The 15,940-nt window shown below is 37.2% G+C and overlaps 1 protein-coding gene across 6 annotated transcripts in view; it reads left to right on the top strand.

The window, feature by feature from the left end:
* The window catches only part of CYP20A1 (cytochrome P450 family 20 subfamily A member 1), an 81,326-nt gene that overhangs the window by 51,549 nt on the left and 13,837 nt on the right, over positions 1-15,940 (top strand). For all 6 annotated transcript variants that reach the window (XM_027123698.1, XM_027123687.1, XM_027123710.1 and 3 more), the window contains 3 exons: positions 3,754-3,865; positions 4,986-5,050; positions 15,838-15,927. In XM_027123698.1, coding sequence (XP_026979499.1) covers positions 3,754-3,865; positions 4,986-5,050; positions 15,838-15,927 — 267 coding nt within the window. The remainder of the gene's footprint in view (positions 1-3,753; positions 3,866-4,985; positions 5,051-15,837; positions 15,928-15,940) is intronic.

Genomic DNA, 15,940 nt, shown 5'->3' with positions numbered 1-15,940 from the left:
GGGGATCAATTACAAAGGATCATGAGGAAAGTTTTTTAGGGTGAGGGAAATACTCTGTATCTTTCTTGTGGTTATGTTCACACAATTATATACTATTACTAAAATTCATCAAACTGTACAGGTAAAATAGATACTTTTTTTTTTTTGCGGTACGCGGGCTTCTCACTGTGTGGCCTCTCCCGTTGCGGAGCACAGGCTCCGGGCGCGCAGGCTCAGTGGCCATGGCTCACGGGCCTAGCCGCTCCGCGGCGTGTGGGATCTTCCCGGACCGGGACACGAACCCGTGTCCCCTGCATCGGCAAGCGGACTCTCAACCACTGCGCCACCAGGGTAGCCCCTAGATACTTTTTTTTATATGTAAGTGATACCTTAATTAAAAAGATTTTTAAAAATAACAGCTGTGACTTCTTAGGGGGTTGGAAGTCTGAGACTGGGTAGCAAGCACCCTTACCTTGGATCATCTTTCAACTATAGAAAAGAAGATAGGGATACAGCCATTGGAAAGAACTTGAAGCTATGGGTTTCACAGGGAGACTTTTGTTACCAATTCTTTAAAATGTAGGACGCTTTATTACAATTTTAAAAGTAATACATACTTGTTTTTTTAATTTATTTTTTAAATTTTTTAACATTTATTGGAGTATAATTGCTTTACAATGGTGTGTTAGTTTCTGCTTTATAACAGAGTGAATCAGCTACACATATATCCCCATATCTCTTCCCTCTTACATCTCCCTCCCTCCCACATACTTGTTTTTTGAAGTTTTTATAATACAGAAGTGTATGAAGTGGAAGGTGAATGTCCTTTGTAAAAGAGATAATAATTGTTAACTATCTGTATTGTTTTTCCAGACTTTTTCTATGCATATATACATATGTATTTAACACAAAAAAATTAAAACCATTTAAAAATACAAAACATGTAACTCTTCTGTAAATTCCATTTTTTCTCTAAATGTGCTGTGGACAGCGTTCCTGTACGTAGTAACTCCACATCCAGTCAGTGACTAAGTTCTGTTGATTTTGCTTTCCAAATAACATTTAGTTGGAAGTTTAGTTTTAGTTCTTTCCATTGCCCCCACTGCCTAGAGCACCATCAACTTGTCTGGGATATTTCAACAGCCTTGGATTTGCTTCCCTCCTATGCATTCTCCAGATTGCTGTTGGAGCCTGTGACTGTACACTGTAATCGCTTCAACTACTTTAAAAATACACATAACCTGTGACCAATCCCAAACCAACAATCTCTTGGCATCAGAAATTTTCAGAAGCTTCTCAGGTGATTCTAATGTGTAGCCAAAGTTGAGAATCACTGTGCTAGTCATCTTTCTATATCTGGGGAGTCATATCTGATCAGACTCCCCGACTTAACATCCTTCAGTGACTTCTGGTTGCCCTTAAGATAAAATTTAAACTCACCAGCTTAGCTTACAAGGCATTTCAGGAGCTAGGCCTTGCATTCCTCTCCCACCTTATCTCATTACTTGTGTCTCTTCATACCCTTGGATTCAGCTGTATTGAAATTCTTTTGTGTCTTCAAATGTAAAGTACTCTTTTTTATCTTCTGGCTTTTGTCGAGATTCTCTCTTCCTCCCTCCTCTAGCTAACTCCAGTTTTTTCTGCAGGTCTCAGCCTAAGTGTTTATTTCTCTGCAAAGTCCTTTCTCTAGTTAGGTGCCCTTGCCATGTGTCCCCTAACACCCTGAACTTCCTTTATCATAACAGTTACTGTGCCCTTTTTTTTTTTACTTCTTTTACTTTATGGCCACAGAGGAAGTAGAGGTTAAAGAGAGGCTGGAGAGAACTATTATAAAATTCCAATTAATATCATCAGATAATTTGTGAGCTGTTGTATTCACTGAAACCAGAACAGAACAATCAGAGAAATTTCTGGAATGGAGCAACTCCACTAGTAATTTCAAAGCCTTCCTGACTATAGCACCCTAAATAAGAAGCCATGTTTCTAGGAATACACTCAACTGGTTGTGCAGAAGAGCCATGTTAAACTAAACTGAGGAGATCTGACATTGATTTCTTTGCCATCCATCATTTTTAATCAACTTTATTGAAGTATAATTTACATATGATAAACTACATTTATTTTATACTCTACCTTTTTTTCTTTGTATTTACGCTTTTAATATACTGTGGCTTTTTAATTGTTCATTCTTGATGTCCCTTCCTCCGTCCCTTCCCCTGCCAAGTAGACTTTGAAATTCTTTGAGGGTATCTGTCTTGTTCACTGTTGTAGCTCAATATCTAATGCAGTGCTTCTAATGTAGTAGGTACCCAAAAAATATTTGTTCAAAGAGGAAAGAATGTTTCCTCTTGTTTTTGTTGCTTTTAGAAATTACAAAAATCAGCATTCCTATGCTTACATCTTTGCTGATATTTCTGATTGTTTCTATTAATAAGGTTCAACTGGCATTTACTATGGATCCAACTCGTTATTTTTAATGGATGCATAGTATTGCATTGTATGAGATTATTATTTAAGAGTATATGCAATAGTGTAGTGTTTACGATTAGGGGCTATGGAGTAACAGACTTGGGTTTGAATCCTACCAATACCACTTACCTGCAGTACACTTTTAAACAATTGCCTCATTTTTAAAATCTGTAAAATTAAAAACTAATAGCATCCATGAGCTTCTTATAAGGATTAAATGAGATACTGCATAGAAAGTAACAGAACTGGCTCATAGCAAGATTTCAATACATTTTAACTTTTATTCTCATTGGGAGGCACACTTCATATATATATTGCCAACTTATCCTTCAGAAAGGTTGTACCAATTTATACTTCCACCAACTGAATATGAATGTCCTTTTCCTTATTTTTTGTTAGTGTTTGTCTGTGACAGTACTCTTGTTCATCTTTGCTAATCTGGCAGGTAAAAAAATTCGCTTTGATTGGCAATCTTTCCATTGTTAATGAGGTTGAGTATCATTTCTTAGGTTTCCAGGCCATTTGCATTTTTTCTTTGTTTTTGTGGTTTGCTTTTTATATTTTCTGTCCATATTTCTATTGGGGTATTTGATCATTTTAATTATGAATTTTTAAAGAGCTTTGATGCATTAAGGATATATTTACTGTAAATATTTTTCCTTCTTAGCTTTTAATTTTACTTATGATGATTGCAAGTATGAAAAAAAAACTTCATAGTCATATCATTCAATATTTGTGTTTTTCTTTATGGTATCCTTCATTGTTTCAGTATTTTTATAATTTTTAAGTAGAAAAGTCTTTTATTAAAATTTTTATTAAATCCTTTATTAAAAATAAAAGACATTGGGGGCTTCCCTGGTGGCGCAGTGGTTGAGAGTCCGCCTGCTGATGCAGGGGACATGGGTTTGTGCCCCGGTCCGGGAAGATCCCACATGCTGTGGAGCAGCTAGGCCCGTGAGCCATGGCCGCTGAGCCCGCGCTCTGCAACGGGAGAGGCCACAACAGTAAGAGGCCCGCGTACCGCAAAGAAAAAAAAAAAGGCGTTTCTACTCAAAAATTTTAAAAATATTGTTTCGAGTTTTCTTCTGGTACTTTTAAAGTTGTTTTTATTTGTTTAAATCCTTACTCAACCTGGACTTTATATACGTCTAATATATAATGTATTTTAAGCAAATAAGAATTATGATATGACTATTTCAAATTACGAAGGTTATGAAAATTGTTGAATGACACTTTAAAATGTATATACATTTCAAACTGCCTCTCCCAAAATAAAGATCTTCAAAAAAAAATTTTTTTAAACAGGTATTGTCGGCAAGTACTTTGTGAAACTGTTCGGACTGCCAGACTGACGCCAGTTTCTGCCCGGCTTCAAGATATGGAAGGAAAAATTGACAAATTTATCATTCCTAGGGAGGTAGGAAACATTTGGTATACTTAACCCATTCAGTTATTCTTTTCAACTCTGTTAGTGTGTGTTTTTAAATTTTATTGTTTAAAGTGTCCAATAAATGTTGCCTATTATTAAATCAAAGACACGTGTTTTAAATGACAAAATAATATGTGCTTGTTTTAAAGTTCAAACAATATAAAAGAAAGGCTCATTTCTCCACAAGTACTACTGTGAATAGTTGAGTGTTTATTTTGTAGGTCTTTTTCTGTATATATGTATTACTCTGTGTGTGTATATACATGTGTACGTATGTATTTTTAAAACCAAATTCATATGTGAAAGAGTACTCTGTGTATTCTTTAATTTTCTTTTATTGAGTGTACCATGGCAATCGATACAACTGGCACTTACTGTGGATCCAACTCGTTATTTTTAATGGACGCATAGTATTGCATTGTATGAATGTACCGTAATTTATTTAAGCAGTCCCCATTGATGGAAATTTAGATTGACGTTAATTTTTTTCATTTTTACAAATTGTATACTTGTACTGGTATTGCGAGAGCCTTAGAAAAGGAGTTTGGGGGCCAAACAGCACATGTGTGTAAAATTTAAATTGCCCTCTATAAGGCAGTTTATACTTTGAGCAACAGTGTATGAGAATGTTTTTCCTTTCCATATTCTTACCACATCTGGATTTATGAATCTTATATGAAAAATTGTCTCTTAATTTGCTTTCCCCTGATCATTGGAGAGATTGAACAGCTTTCCATATATATATTAACAGTTTGTATTTCCTTTAACTTCTTTCTAGTGAGTTTATATGTCTTTTTGTATATTATACATATTAATTCTGTCACTTATATGGCAGATTTTTTTTCCTGTCTGTTATTTATCTTCTACTTGTTTTATGGTGTGTTTTTTGTTTTATTTTTACTGGATACGGGTTTTAAATTTTCATGTAGTGAAGTTTGTTATTCCTTTATGGCTTCGATATTTTGTGACAATAATGGCCTGTGTTTTCTTCTATTATTTTATTTTTTATTCACTATCTATATTAAAAGAGCATTTAGATAAGTTGGCTTTCTGGGCATCATTTTGTCTCTGTTAGACCTTGAATAACTAGAGTAATTTTTTTTTGCAGACCCTTGTCCTTTATGCCCTTGGAGTGGTGCTTCAGGATCCCAGTACTTGGCCATCACCATACAAGTATGAAATTTCTGTCATTGTCTTTGCAATTATTGATTTTTATGTGTTTGCATGTTTTGTGTTCCTTTTTAAGTTTTGAGGAGAAAATTCAATATGTAACAGGCATACAACAAAAGAAAGCCACTGCCTTCCCTGTGAATCTTCTGCTCACTGCTTTTTCTTTCATGAATCTACTGTCTGCTACCCTTTGTCTCTCCTATTACCACTTCTATCCTAAGATCTATTTAATTACTTAATCTCTACAATTATTCTTTAATTTCATTGGTATTTTGGAGTTATTTTACTGATAAGTGGGTATTTTTAAATTAATTACTTGATTTTATTTTTGGCTGTGTTGGGTCTTTGTTGCTGCACACGCGCTTTCTCTAGTTGTGGTGAGTGGGTCTACTCTTTGTTCTGGTGCGTGGGCTTCTCATTACAGTGGTTTCTCTTGTTGTAGAGCATGGGCTCTAGGCATGTGGGCTTCAGTAGTTGTGACACGCGAGCTCAGTAGTTGTGCCTTGTGGGTTCTAGAGCGCAGGCTCAGTAGTTGTGGTGCACAGGCTTAGTTGCTCTGCAGCATGTGGGATCTTCCCGTACCAGGTCTCGAACCCACGTCCCCTGCAATGGCAGGCGGATTCTCAACCACTGCACCACCAGGGAAGCCCTGGTAAGTGGGTATTGGTTGTGCAGTTTCTTTATTTTCCTTCTTTTGGTCTCAATTATTAAGCTCTTTAGTCAAATGCAGAAAATAGGTGTTGTGTGTATATTGTTATGTGTGAGAACAGCAAGGGAGGGAGAAGGTGAAGAATAAAGTTGATATTGTTTGCCTCTTAGGTAGGCATCTGGTAAATCCACCTTAAAGAAATGGGTTAAGATTTACTGCCCTGAAGAAGATTATTCATTGAGTTGATTCAGACTAAGAGCTGTGTGAAATGCAGGGGACAGAGTTGATGGCATGGTTGAAGTAGTAGAAAAACCTACTTCTGGAATATAAGGATGGGACATTTTCAGTGTTCCTATCATTTTAGTTTTGAATATTACAATGACATTAAAGGAGAATCTATTAATAAATGAAATAGCAGTCCTTCAAAATCTTCTGTAAAAATTAAGTAAATTTTATATTCCAAGGGGCTTTTGTAGCAAAATTAAAGATATACATTGGTTAAAAAAAAGTATGCTTATAATTATAAAAAATGAAAATTTCAAATTTTAAAACCTTAAAAAAATTTCATGTGGAAAAATGCCAAGTTTTTGATAAACTTTAGGTGTAATGTGAAAAGCATAAGAACTTTGCTGGAACTTTTGACACTATTCCTATCCTCAGAGCACTCAGAGAATCTAGATTACAGATTGAAAATACTGAAAGGAATATCTGCTAAAGTGTGGAAATCATTTTTACGAATCAAATGCAGTCAAATTTAAGAAATATTATTAATAATGTTGTATACCAAGGAAAAGCTTTCTTAGGTTGTGCAGCTCATCACCCATCCCTTGTGAAAAGTCCATAGATTCATTTGTGTCAGCACCTTGAGAGGATCCTTGAGAGACTAATTCACAGTAGCAAAAATGTTCGTAGACTGAGATAGACCCTGTAGAGGTAATTGATTAATTATAGTTTAAATGTGTCACACAGAGGAAGATGAAGAGGTTGACTTTTTTCACTATATTTAATGCACTTGAGGTCAGCAGAGGATGTTGCATATCTTTTTATGGCTGAGTAGTATTCTATCTTATGGATGTGCAGGGTTTGTTCACCTTTACCCCACTGAAGGACATTTGGTTTGTTTGCAGTATTTTGCTTTTAGGAGTAAAGCTGTTATAAACATCTGTGTACAAGTTTTGTGTGAACATAGGGTTTCATTTTTTAGGATAAATGCCCAAGAGTATGATTGCTGAGTTATGTGGTTAGTGCATATTTAATTTTGCAAGAAACTGCCAGGCTATTTTTCTCAGATTCTTAGCAGCAGTGTTTTGAGAGATTCAGCTTCTCTGCAGCCTCAATAGCATTAACTATTGTCACTATTTTTTATTTTAATTGTTCTAATAGGTATGTGGTGATATTTCATTGTGGTTTTTATAAGTTTTTTTTGAGTGAGTAGCTGACATTACCTTATTCTCCCTATAGAAAAATGTCTAGATATGATTTATTTACAGAAATAAATGCATGGAAATACATTATTATTGTATTGGCAGTATCTCAGAGGAAGAAACCCTGGGTCAAATTCTATGACTTAAATGGATCATAATGTAAATATTACTCTATACCAAATAATGAAATATTCTCAACTTTAAAAAAACAGACTGAAATAGAATTCTCAACTGAAAAGAATGAAGACATGACTTCCCTGGTGGCACAGTGGTTAAGAATCCGCCTGCCAATGCACGGGACATGGGTTCGATCCCTGGTCCAGGAAGATCCCATTTGCCATGGAGCAATTAAGCCTGTGTGCCACAACTACTGAGCCTGTGCTCTAGAGCCCGCGAGCCACAACTAGTGAAGCCACGTGCTGCAACTACTGAAGCCTGTGTGCCTAGAGCCAATGCTCCGCAACAAGAGAAGCCACTGCAATGAGAAGCCTGCGCACTGCAACGGAGAGTAGCTGCCACTTGCTGCAAGTAGAGAAAGCCTGCATGCAGCAAGGAAGACCCAATGCAGCCAAAAATAAATAAATAAAATTAAAAAAAAAAAAAAAAAAAGAATGAAGACAAACATTCAAAACCTCAGTATGGACTGGGACCAAGATAGTGACATAGCAGGCTTCTGAATTTCCTTCCTCGCACAGATACATTGAATTTACAGCTACACATGGAGCAATTCCCTCTGAGAAAAATCCAGGAGCTAGCTGAGTGACTCCTACACATTGGGCAAATGAGAAAATACCCACATTGAAACAGGTAGAAAAGAATGAGACACATTCTTGCCATAAACCCCACCCCCAGCCCAGTGCCATACAGTCAGGAGGGAACCCCCAAGTCCCAGCTTCTCCCTGCGGATTGAAGGCTTTGGACCACAATTTAGTGCCCTGGCTTTAAAGACTCCCACCTGAGGAGTGGGCTCCTAAAACATCTACCTCCGAAAGCCATCTAGGCTTGCATTCATGAGTCCCACAGGACTGTAGCAAACAAAGAAGCAGTTCTTAATGGGAGCATAGCGTGAGCACAAACATTCATCATGACTGTCCCCATAGGGTTCACCATAGAGGGAACAGGAAAAAATGCCTGTCTCCCAGTCTTTCTCTGAAGGAGGTTGACTGCATACTTTACAAGCTGCTGCCTGAAGGTCTAGCTTTTAATTGGCATGCGTCTGGGTATACTGGCTGTGATCCTCCCCGGACCCTGGGGGAGCCAGTGGACACACCTCCAACCTTCTCCTTCTGGTTCACTCCAACAATAAAACCAGGTCGCCAGCATCTCCCTTGAACAGACATCTAGTGTCCCAAATTTTATGGCTGCCATGCGAGGGAGGGATATGCCCTAAATCTCATAGCTCTGATAGCTAGTACATCTTGCATTCATAAGTCCTACGGGACTATAGCAAACAAAGAAGCATATGTTAATGGGCATGGAGGTATTTGTGGTTAGCACCCACCTTTCAGTGCAGAGGGAGCAGGCAAAAATGCCCATCTCCCAGTCTTTCTCTGGAATGAGTTTGACTACATACCTCACAAGCTGTTGGCTGAGGGTCTGGCTTCTAATGACCACCATCTAGGTGTTGACTGTGATCTTCTGGACCCCAGAAGAGCTGATGGGTACTTTCCTCACCTTCTCCCCCCAACTTTACGCCAACAATAAATCCAGCTTGCAAGTATCTCCCAGGAAGGAGCTTGTCCACACATCTAGCAGTCCAGCTTTTATATCTGCCACCTAAGGGACAGGCCCCCATCACCCAGCTGTGATAGCTTATGGGACTTGCATTTACAAGTTCCACAAGATTATAGTAAAGAAACAAACAGTTTTTAAATGGGTGCAGGAACACCCCCTGTGGCTATACACCCAGGCTCAGCACAGAGGGAGCAGATAAAAACGTACATCTCCCAGTTTCTCCTTGGAAGCAGTTTGACTACATACATCCTTACCTGTTGCCTGGCAGTCCATCTTCTTATCAGCCTGTGTATAGGTGCTGACTGTGATCCTCTCCTTTTGGACACTGACAGGTCATGACATACCCTCAACTACTGGGAGCAACTGTGAACAAAGACAGCAGGTTAGACAATCACAGATGTTTAAGAGGCAACCAGGAAGTCAGGCTAGGCTAATTAATGAGCTTCATCTCCTACACAAGACTGTGACAGCAGTCTATTTTACTAGATAAAATAGTCTGCTGTAAAGTGATGACACTGGAGAAAGACTGGAACAGCCATTGCTGGCTTTCCGTGAAAAGCCATATGCCAAGGAATGTGGGCAAACATAGGAAGCTGGAACACACAAGGAAATGATTTCTACTCTAGAACCTCCAGAAAGAAGTGCAGCCCTGCTTACACCTTCATATTAGCCCGAGTGAAGAAGGAGCCCCCCAGGAAGGAATTCTGGAAGATACGCCCTTGGATCCTGACAGTGAGGCTTATGAAATGCCTTCTGAGGAACAATATCAGGACTACGAACCTTAAGCCTAAGAAAAATCTTTGCTTCCAGTTTCCTGAGATCTGCTGACAGATGTTCCATCCTGTACAAGTGCTCAGTTCCAAGATGCCCGGTAATAACATTTTCTCAGAGTTTTCACGTTGCATTATGAAGTAGAAAAATGTTTTATCTGATATAAAGAAACCAACACAAGGAGTCATGGAAAATGAAGAAACAGGGGACTATGTTCCAAACAAAAGAGCAAGATAAATTTCCAGAAACTGATCTTAATGAAATGGAGATAAGTGATGTACCTAATAAAAGAATTCAATATAATGGTCATAAAGATTGCTCACGAAGGTCAGGAGAGCAATGCATGAACAAAATGATAATTTCAGTGAAGAGATAGAAAATATAAAAATGTACCAAACAGAAATCATAGAGCTTAAGAATACAGTAACTGGGGCTTCCCTGGTGGCGCAGTGGTTGAGAGTCCACCTGTTGTTGCAGGGGACACGGGTTCGTGCCCTGGTCCGGGAAGATCCCACATGTTGCGGAGCGGCTAAGCCCGTGAGCCATGGCCGCTGAGCCTGCGCGTCCGGAGCCTGTGCTCCGCAACGGGAGAGGCCGCAACAGTGAGAGGCCCGTGTACCGCAAAAAAAAAAAAAAAATACAGTAACTGAATTGAAAAATTCATTACAGGGGTTTAACAGCAGATTAGATGAAGTGGAAGACAGGATCAGCAGATTTAAAGGCAGGGCAGTGGAATTCATCAGAGTTGCAAAAAGAAAAATGAAGAGTGAATATAGCTTAAGGGACTTATGGGATATCATCAGGTAGTCCAATATACACATTATAGTTGTCCAAGAAGGAGAAGAGAGAGAGAAAGGGACAAAGAAAGTATATTCAAAGAAATAATGGCTGAAAACTTCCCTGTCTGGGAAAAGAAACAGACATCCAGATCCAGGAAGCCTGAAGAGTACCAAAAAAGATGAATCTAAAGAGACACACACTGACACACATCATAATTAAATTGTCAGAAGTTAAAGACAAAGAGGGAATTTTAAAAGAAGCAAGAGAAAAGCAACATGTTATGTACAAGGGAACCCACATAAGACACTCAGCAGATTTTTCAACAGAAACCTTGCAGGCCAGAAGGGAGTGGGCTGATAAATCCAGAGTGCTAAGAGAAAAAAATTGCCAATCAAGAATACACTACCTGGCAAAATTGTCCTTCAGAATTGAAGGAGAGGTAAAGAGTCTCCTAGAAAAACAAAAGCTGAAATGTTAAAGGGAGTTATTCAAGCTCAAATGAAAGGATGCTAATTAGTGACATGAAAACATATAAAAGTATAAAATTCATTGGTAAAGGTAAATACATAGTTAATATGAATACTCAAATATTGTAATGGTCGTGGGTAAATCACTTATAACTGTAGTATAAAGGTTAAAATACAAAAGTATTTAAATGCAATAATTTATTAATGATACACTGTATAAAAAGATGTAAAATGTGACATTAGAAACATAAAATATTGGGGGAAATGTAAAAATGTAGAGCTTTTCAATGCATTTGAAATTAAGTTGTTATCAGATTAAAATAGACAGTTATAACCATAATATATTTTATGTAATCATCCTTGTAACCACAAAGCAAAACCTATATAGTAAATACACAGTGTATAAAGAGAAAGGACTCAAAGCATCCCACTGTAGAAAATCATGAAATCACAGAGGAAGAAAGGAACAAAGGAACTACAAAACTGCTGGAAAACAGTTCACCAAATGGCATTAGTACATCCATACCTATTAATAGTTTCTTTAAACATAAATGGACTAAATTTTCCGATCAAAATACATAGGGTGGGCTTCCCTGGTGGCGCAGTGGTTGAGAGTCCGCGTGCCGACGCAGGGGACACAGGTTCGTGCCCCGGTCCGGGAAGATCCCTCATGCCGCAGAGCGGCTGGGCCCGTGAGCCATGGCCGCTGAGCCTGCGCGTCCGGAACCTGTGCTCCGCAACGGGAGAGGCCACAACAGTGAGAGGCCCGCGTACTGCCAAAAAAATCAAAAACAACAAAAAACAAAACAAAACTGTATGATCATCTCAGTAGATACAGAAAAAGCTTTTGCCAAAAGTAAATATCTTTTCATGATTAAAAACTCAACAAATTAGGTATAGAAGGAATGTGCTTCAACATAATAAAGGCCATATATTGACATGCCTATAGCTAACAGCATACTCAAGGGTGAAATGATGAAAGGTCTTCCTCTAAGATCAGGAACAAGACAAGGATACCCACTCTCACCACTTTCATTCAACATGATATTAGAAGTCCTAGCCAGAGCAATTAGGAAAGAAAAGGAAATAAAATCAGAAAGGCAGAAGTAAAATTGCCTTTACTTGGAGATGACATGATATTATACATAGATAACCTTAAAGATTCCACCAAAAACTGTTAGAATTAATAAATGAATTCAGTAAAGTTTCATGATTCAAAACCAATATAAAAAAGTCAGTTGCTTTTCTATACACTGACAACAAATTATCAGAAAGAAAAGTTAAGACAGCAATCCCATTTACAATAGCATCAAAAATAGTAAAATACTTAGGATTAAATTCAAATAGATGAAAGATCTGTACTCTGAAAACTAAAATATTGATGAAAATAATAGAAGAAGACCCAAATAAATAGAAAGATAATCTGTGTTCATGGATTGGAAGAATTAATATTGTTAAAATGTCCCTACTAGACAAAGCAATTTACAGATTCAGTACAATCCCTGTCCAAATCCGAATGTCAATTTTTATAGAAATAGAATAAACAATCCTTAAATTCACAGAACCACTAAAGACCCAGAATAGCCAAAGCAATCTTGAGAAAAATGAACAAAGCTGGAGGCATCACACTTCCTGATTTCAAACTATGTTACCAAGCTTTAGTAACCAAAACAACATGGTAGTGCACTTTAAATATATTACAGTTTTGCAGTTATAAATCAATAAAGCTGAAAAACTTTAGATTAAAAAATCCTTCAGCATTTGAGGCCAAATTATCTATTTTTCATTTTCATTTTTAATCCTTAAAATTGTGAGGTATTTCATAAAATAGTTGGACGTCTGTATGTCTTCTTTGGAGAAATGTCTATTTAAATCTTCTGCCCATTTTTTGATTGGGTTGTTTCTCTTTCTGATATTGAGCTGCATGAGCTGTTTGTATATTTTGGAGATTAATCCCTTGTTGGTCACATCATTTGCAAATATTTTCTTCCATTCTGTGGGTTGTCTTTTCATTTTATTTATGGTTTCCTTTTTTCTGCAAAAGCTTTTAAGTTTAATTAAGTCCCATTTGTTAGTTTTTGTTTTTATTTTCATTACTCTAGGAGGTGGAGCCAAAAAGATATTGCTGTGATTTATGTCAAGGAGTGTTCTGCCTATGTTTTCCTCTAAGAGTTTTATGGTATCTGGTTTTACATTTAGGTCTTTAATCCATTTTGAATTTATTTTTGTGTATGGTGGTAGAGAAGGTTTAAATTTCATTCTTTTACACGTAGCTGTCCAGTTTTCCCAGCACCACTTGTTGAAGAGACTGTCTCTTCTCCATTGTATATTCTTGCCTCCTTTGTCATAGATTAATTGACCATAGGTGCTCAGGTTTATTTCTGGGCTTTCTATCCTGTCCCATTGCTCTCCAGGTCTGTCTTTGTGCCAGTACCATACTGTTTTGCTTACTGTAGCTTTATAGTCAGAGGTCAGGGAACCTGATTCCTCCAGCTCCATTTTTCTTTCTCAAGATCGCTTTGGCTATCTGGGGTCTTTTGTGTTTCCATACAAATTAAAAATTTTTTTGTTCTGTGTATGCAAAAAATACCATTGGTAATTTGATAGGGATTGCATTGAATCTGTAGATTACCTTGTGTAGTATAATCATTTTGACAATATTGATTCTTTCAATCCAAGAATGTGGTATATCCATCTGTTTGTGTCATCTTCAGTTTCTTTCATCAGCATCTTATAGTCATTGGAGTACAGGTCTTTTGCCTCCTTAGATAGGTTTATTCCAAGGTATTTTATTCTTTTTGATGCAATGGTAAATGGAATTGTTTACTTAATTTCTCTTTCTGATCTTTCGTTGTTAGTGAAGATGACTAAAAAGCACTTGAAAATATGCTCAACATAGCTAATTATTAGAGAAATGGAAATCAAAACTACAATGAGGTATTACCTCACACCGGTCAGAATGGCCATCATCAAAAGTCTCCAAACAATAAATGCTGGAGAAGGTGTGGAGAGAAAGGAACCCTCCCACACTGTTGATGGAAATGTAAATTAGTGCAGCCACTATGAAGAACAGTATGGGGATTCCTTAAAACCTAAAAATAGGGTTGCCATATGAGCCAGCAATACCACTCCTAGGCATATATCCGGAGAAAACCATAATTCGAAAAGATACATACACCCCAGTGTTCATTGTAGCACTGTTTACAGTAGCCAAGACATGGAAGCAAGGTAAGTATCCCTTGACAGAGGAATGGATAAAGAAGATGTGGTACATATATACAATGGAATATTACTCAGCCATAAAAAAGTCTGAAATAATGCCATTTGCAGCAACATGAAAGGACCTAGAGATTATCATACTAAATAAAGTAAGTCAGACAGAGAAAGATAAATATCATATGATATCACTTATATGTGGAATCTAAAAGAGTGATACAAGTGAACTTTTTTACAACACAGAAACAGACTCACAGACTTAGAAAACAAACTTAGGGTTACTAAAGGGGAAAGGTGCGGGGCGGAGGGATAAACTAGGAGGTTGGGATTAACATATACAGACTACTATATGTAAAATAGATAATTAACAAGAACTTACTGTATAGCATGGGAAACTCTAATCAATATTCTGTAGTAACCTATATGGGAAAGGATTCTAAAAAAATAGATATATGTGTATGTATAACTGAATCACTTTGCTGTACACTTGAATTGAACACAGCATTGTAAATCAACTGTACTCCAATATAAAATAAAGATTAAAAAAAGTAGTTGGAAAAATCAAGTTTGATTCCCTTTTAATCTGGAAACATAGGTATCTTGAAGTAAACATTTAGGGTCTCAATTTTCAAGATAGTTTACAAAAGGAAAGGCTGATTAAATTTGATACAGTTTTTTATATGGACTGTAATATAAATATAGTATATTCCAAAAGTGAAAGGTAATTTACACTTTTTAAAAAGGGCAATGAAAGCAGGATTCTTTTTCTTTTTCTCAGAGTTTAGATCTTTTAAAAACACTTGTTTTTGAGGGGAATTTTTATGCTCCTTGGTGGGTGGGTTGTTTTCGTTTAATATATCCATTTCCTCATTGACTTTTTTTTTAAAACATCTTTATTAGAGTGTTATTGCTCCCATTGACTTTTTACAGAGTAAACTTCTGTACAATAAAAGATCCTTCTTAGCCTCTTCATTTCCCTCACTTATTAATAAGCCTGGGTCTCATTTAATTGATTAATAGAAATTGTAGTCTGGTGTCTCCAGACTAAATTTATTTATCCTTAAATTTATCCTTAATTTATCCTTAAATTATTTATCCTTAAATCTCATAAATTTATCCTTAAATCTCATAAATGATGTAGTTGCATGTTACAGTTTCATTCCTCGATGATTCTAGAGAAATGTATTTTGCATCTATTCTTTAGAAGTAGGGGTTTCCCTGGTGGTGCAATGATTAAGAATATGCCTGCCAATGCAGGGGACACGGGTTCAATCCCTGGTCCTGAAGATCCCACATGCCACAGAGCAACTAAGCGTGTGCACAACTACTGAGCCTGCACTCTAGAGCCCGCGAGCCACAACTACTGAGCCTGCGTACTGCCACTACTGAAGCCCGTGCGCCTCGAGCCCGTGTTTCGCAACAAGAGAAGCCACCTCAATGAGAAGCTTCCGCACCACAGTGAAGAGTAGCCCTCGCTCGCTGCAACTAGAGAAGGCCTGCTCACAGCAAGGAAGACCCAGTGCAGCCAAAAAATAAATAAATAAAATAGAAGTAATAAAAGTAAGCAAAAAAAGATGTAATATATGTTCAATAGTTTGGGAACATAAAAGGTCAAATTTAAATATAATGTGAGAGCAGTTTCTATCTTCAGTAGTTTTAAAACTTTATTACATACCCGTGTTCTTACAGTGTAAATACGTACCATGCCAGTGGAACTCTATTGTGATCAGGCCCAAATCTTCTTTTTAGGTTTGATCCAGAGCGGTTTGATGATGAATCGGTAATGAAGACTTTCTCCTTGCTTGGATTCTCAGGCACACAGGAATGCCCAGAGCTGAGGTGAGATGATAGA

The sequence above is a fragment of the Aethalodelphis obliquidens genome, unplaced genomic scaffold (assembly GCF_003676395.1).
Source record: "Aethalodelphis obliquidens isolate GAN/ISIS:26980383/991018 unplaced genomic scaffold, ASM367639v1 scaffold2, whole genome shotgun sequence".
NCBI lineage: Eukaryota > Metazoa > Chordata > Mammalia > Artiodactyla > Delphinidae > Aethalodelphis > Aethalodelphis obliquidens.
This window is presented reverse-complemented; position numbering and strand designations above follow the sequence as displayed.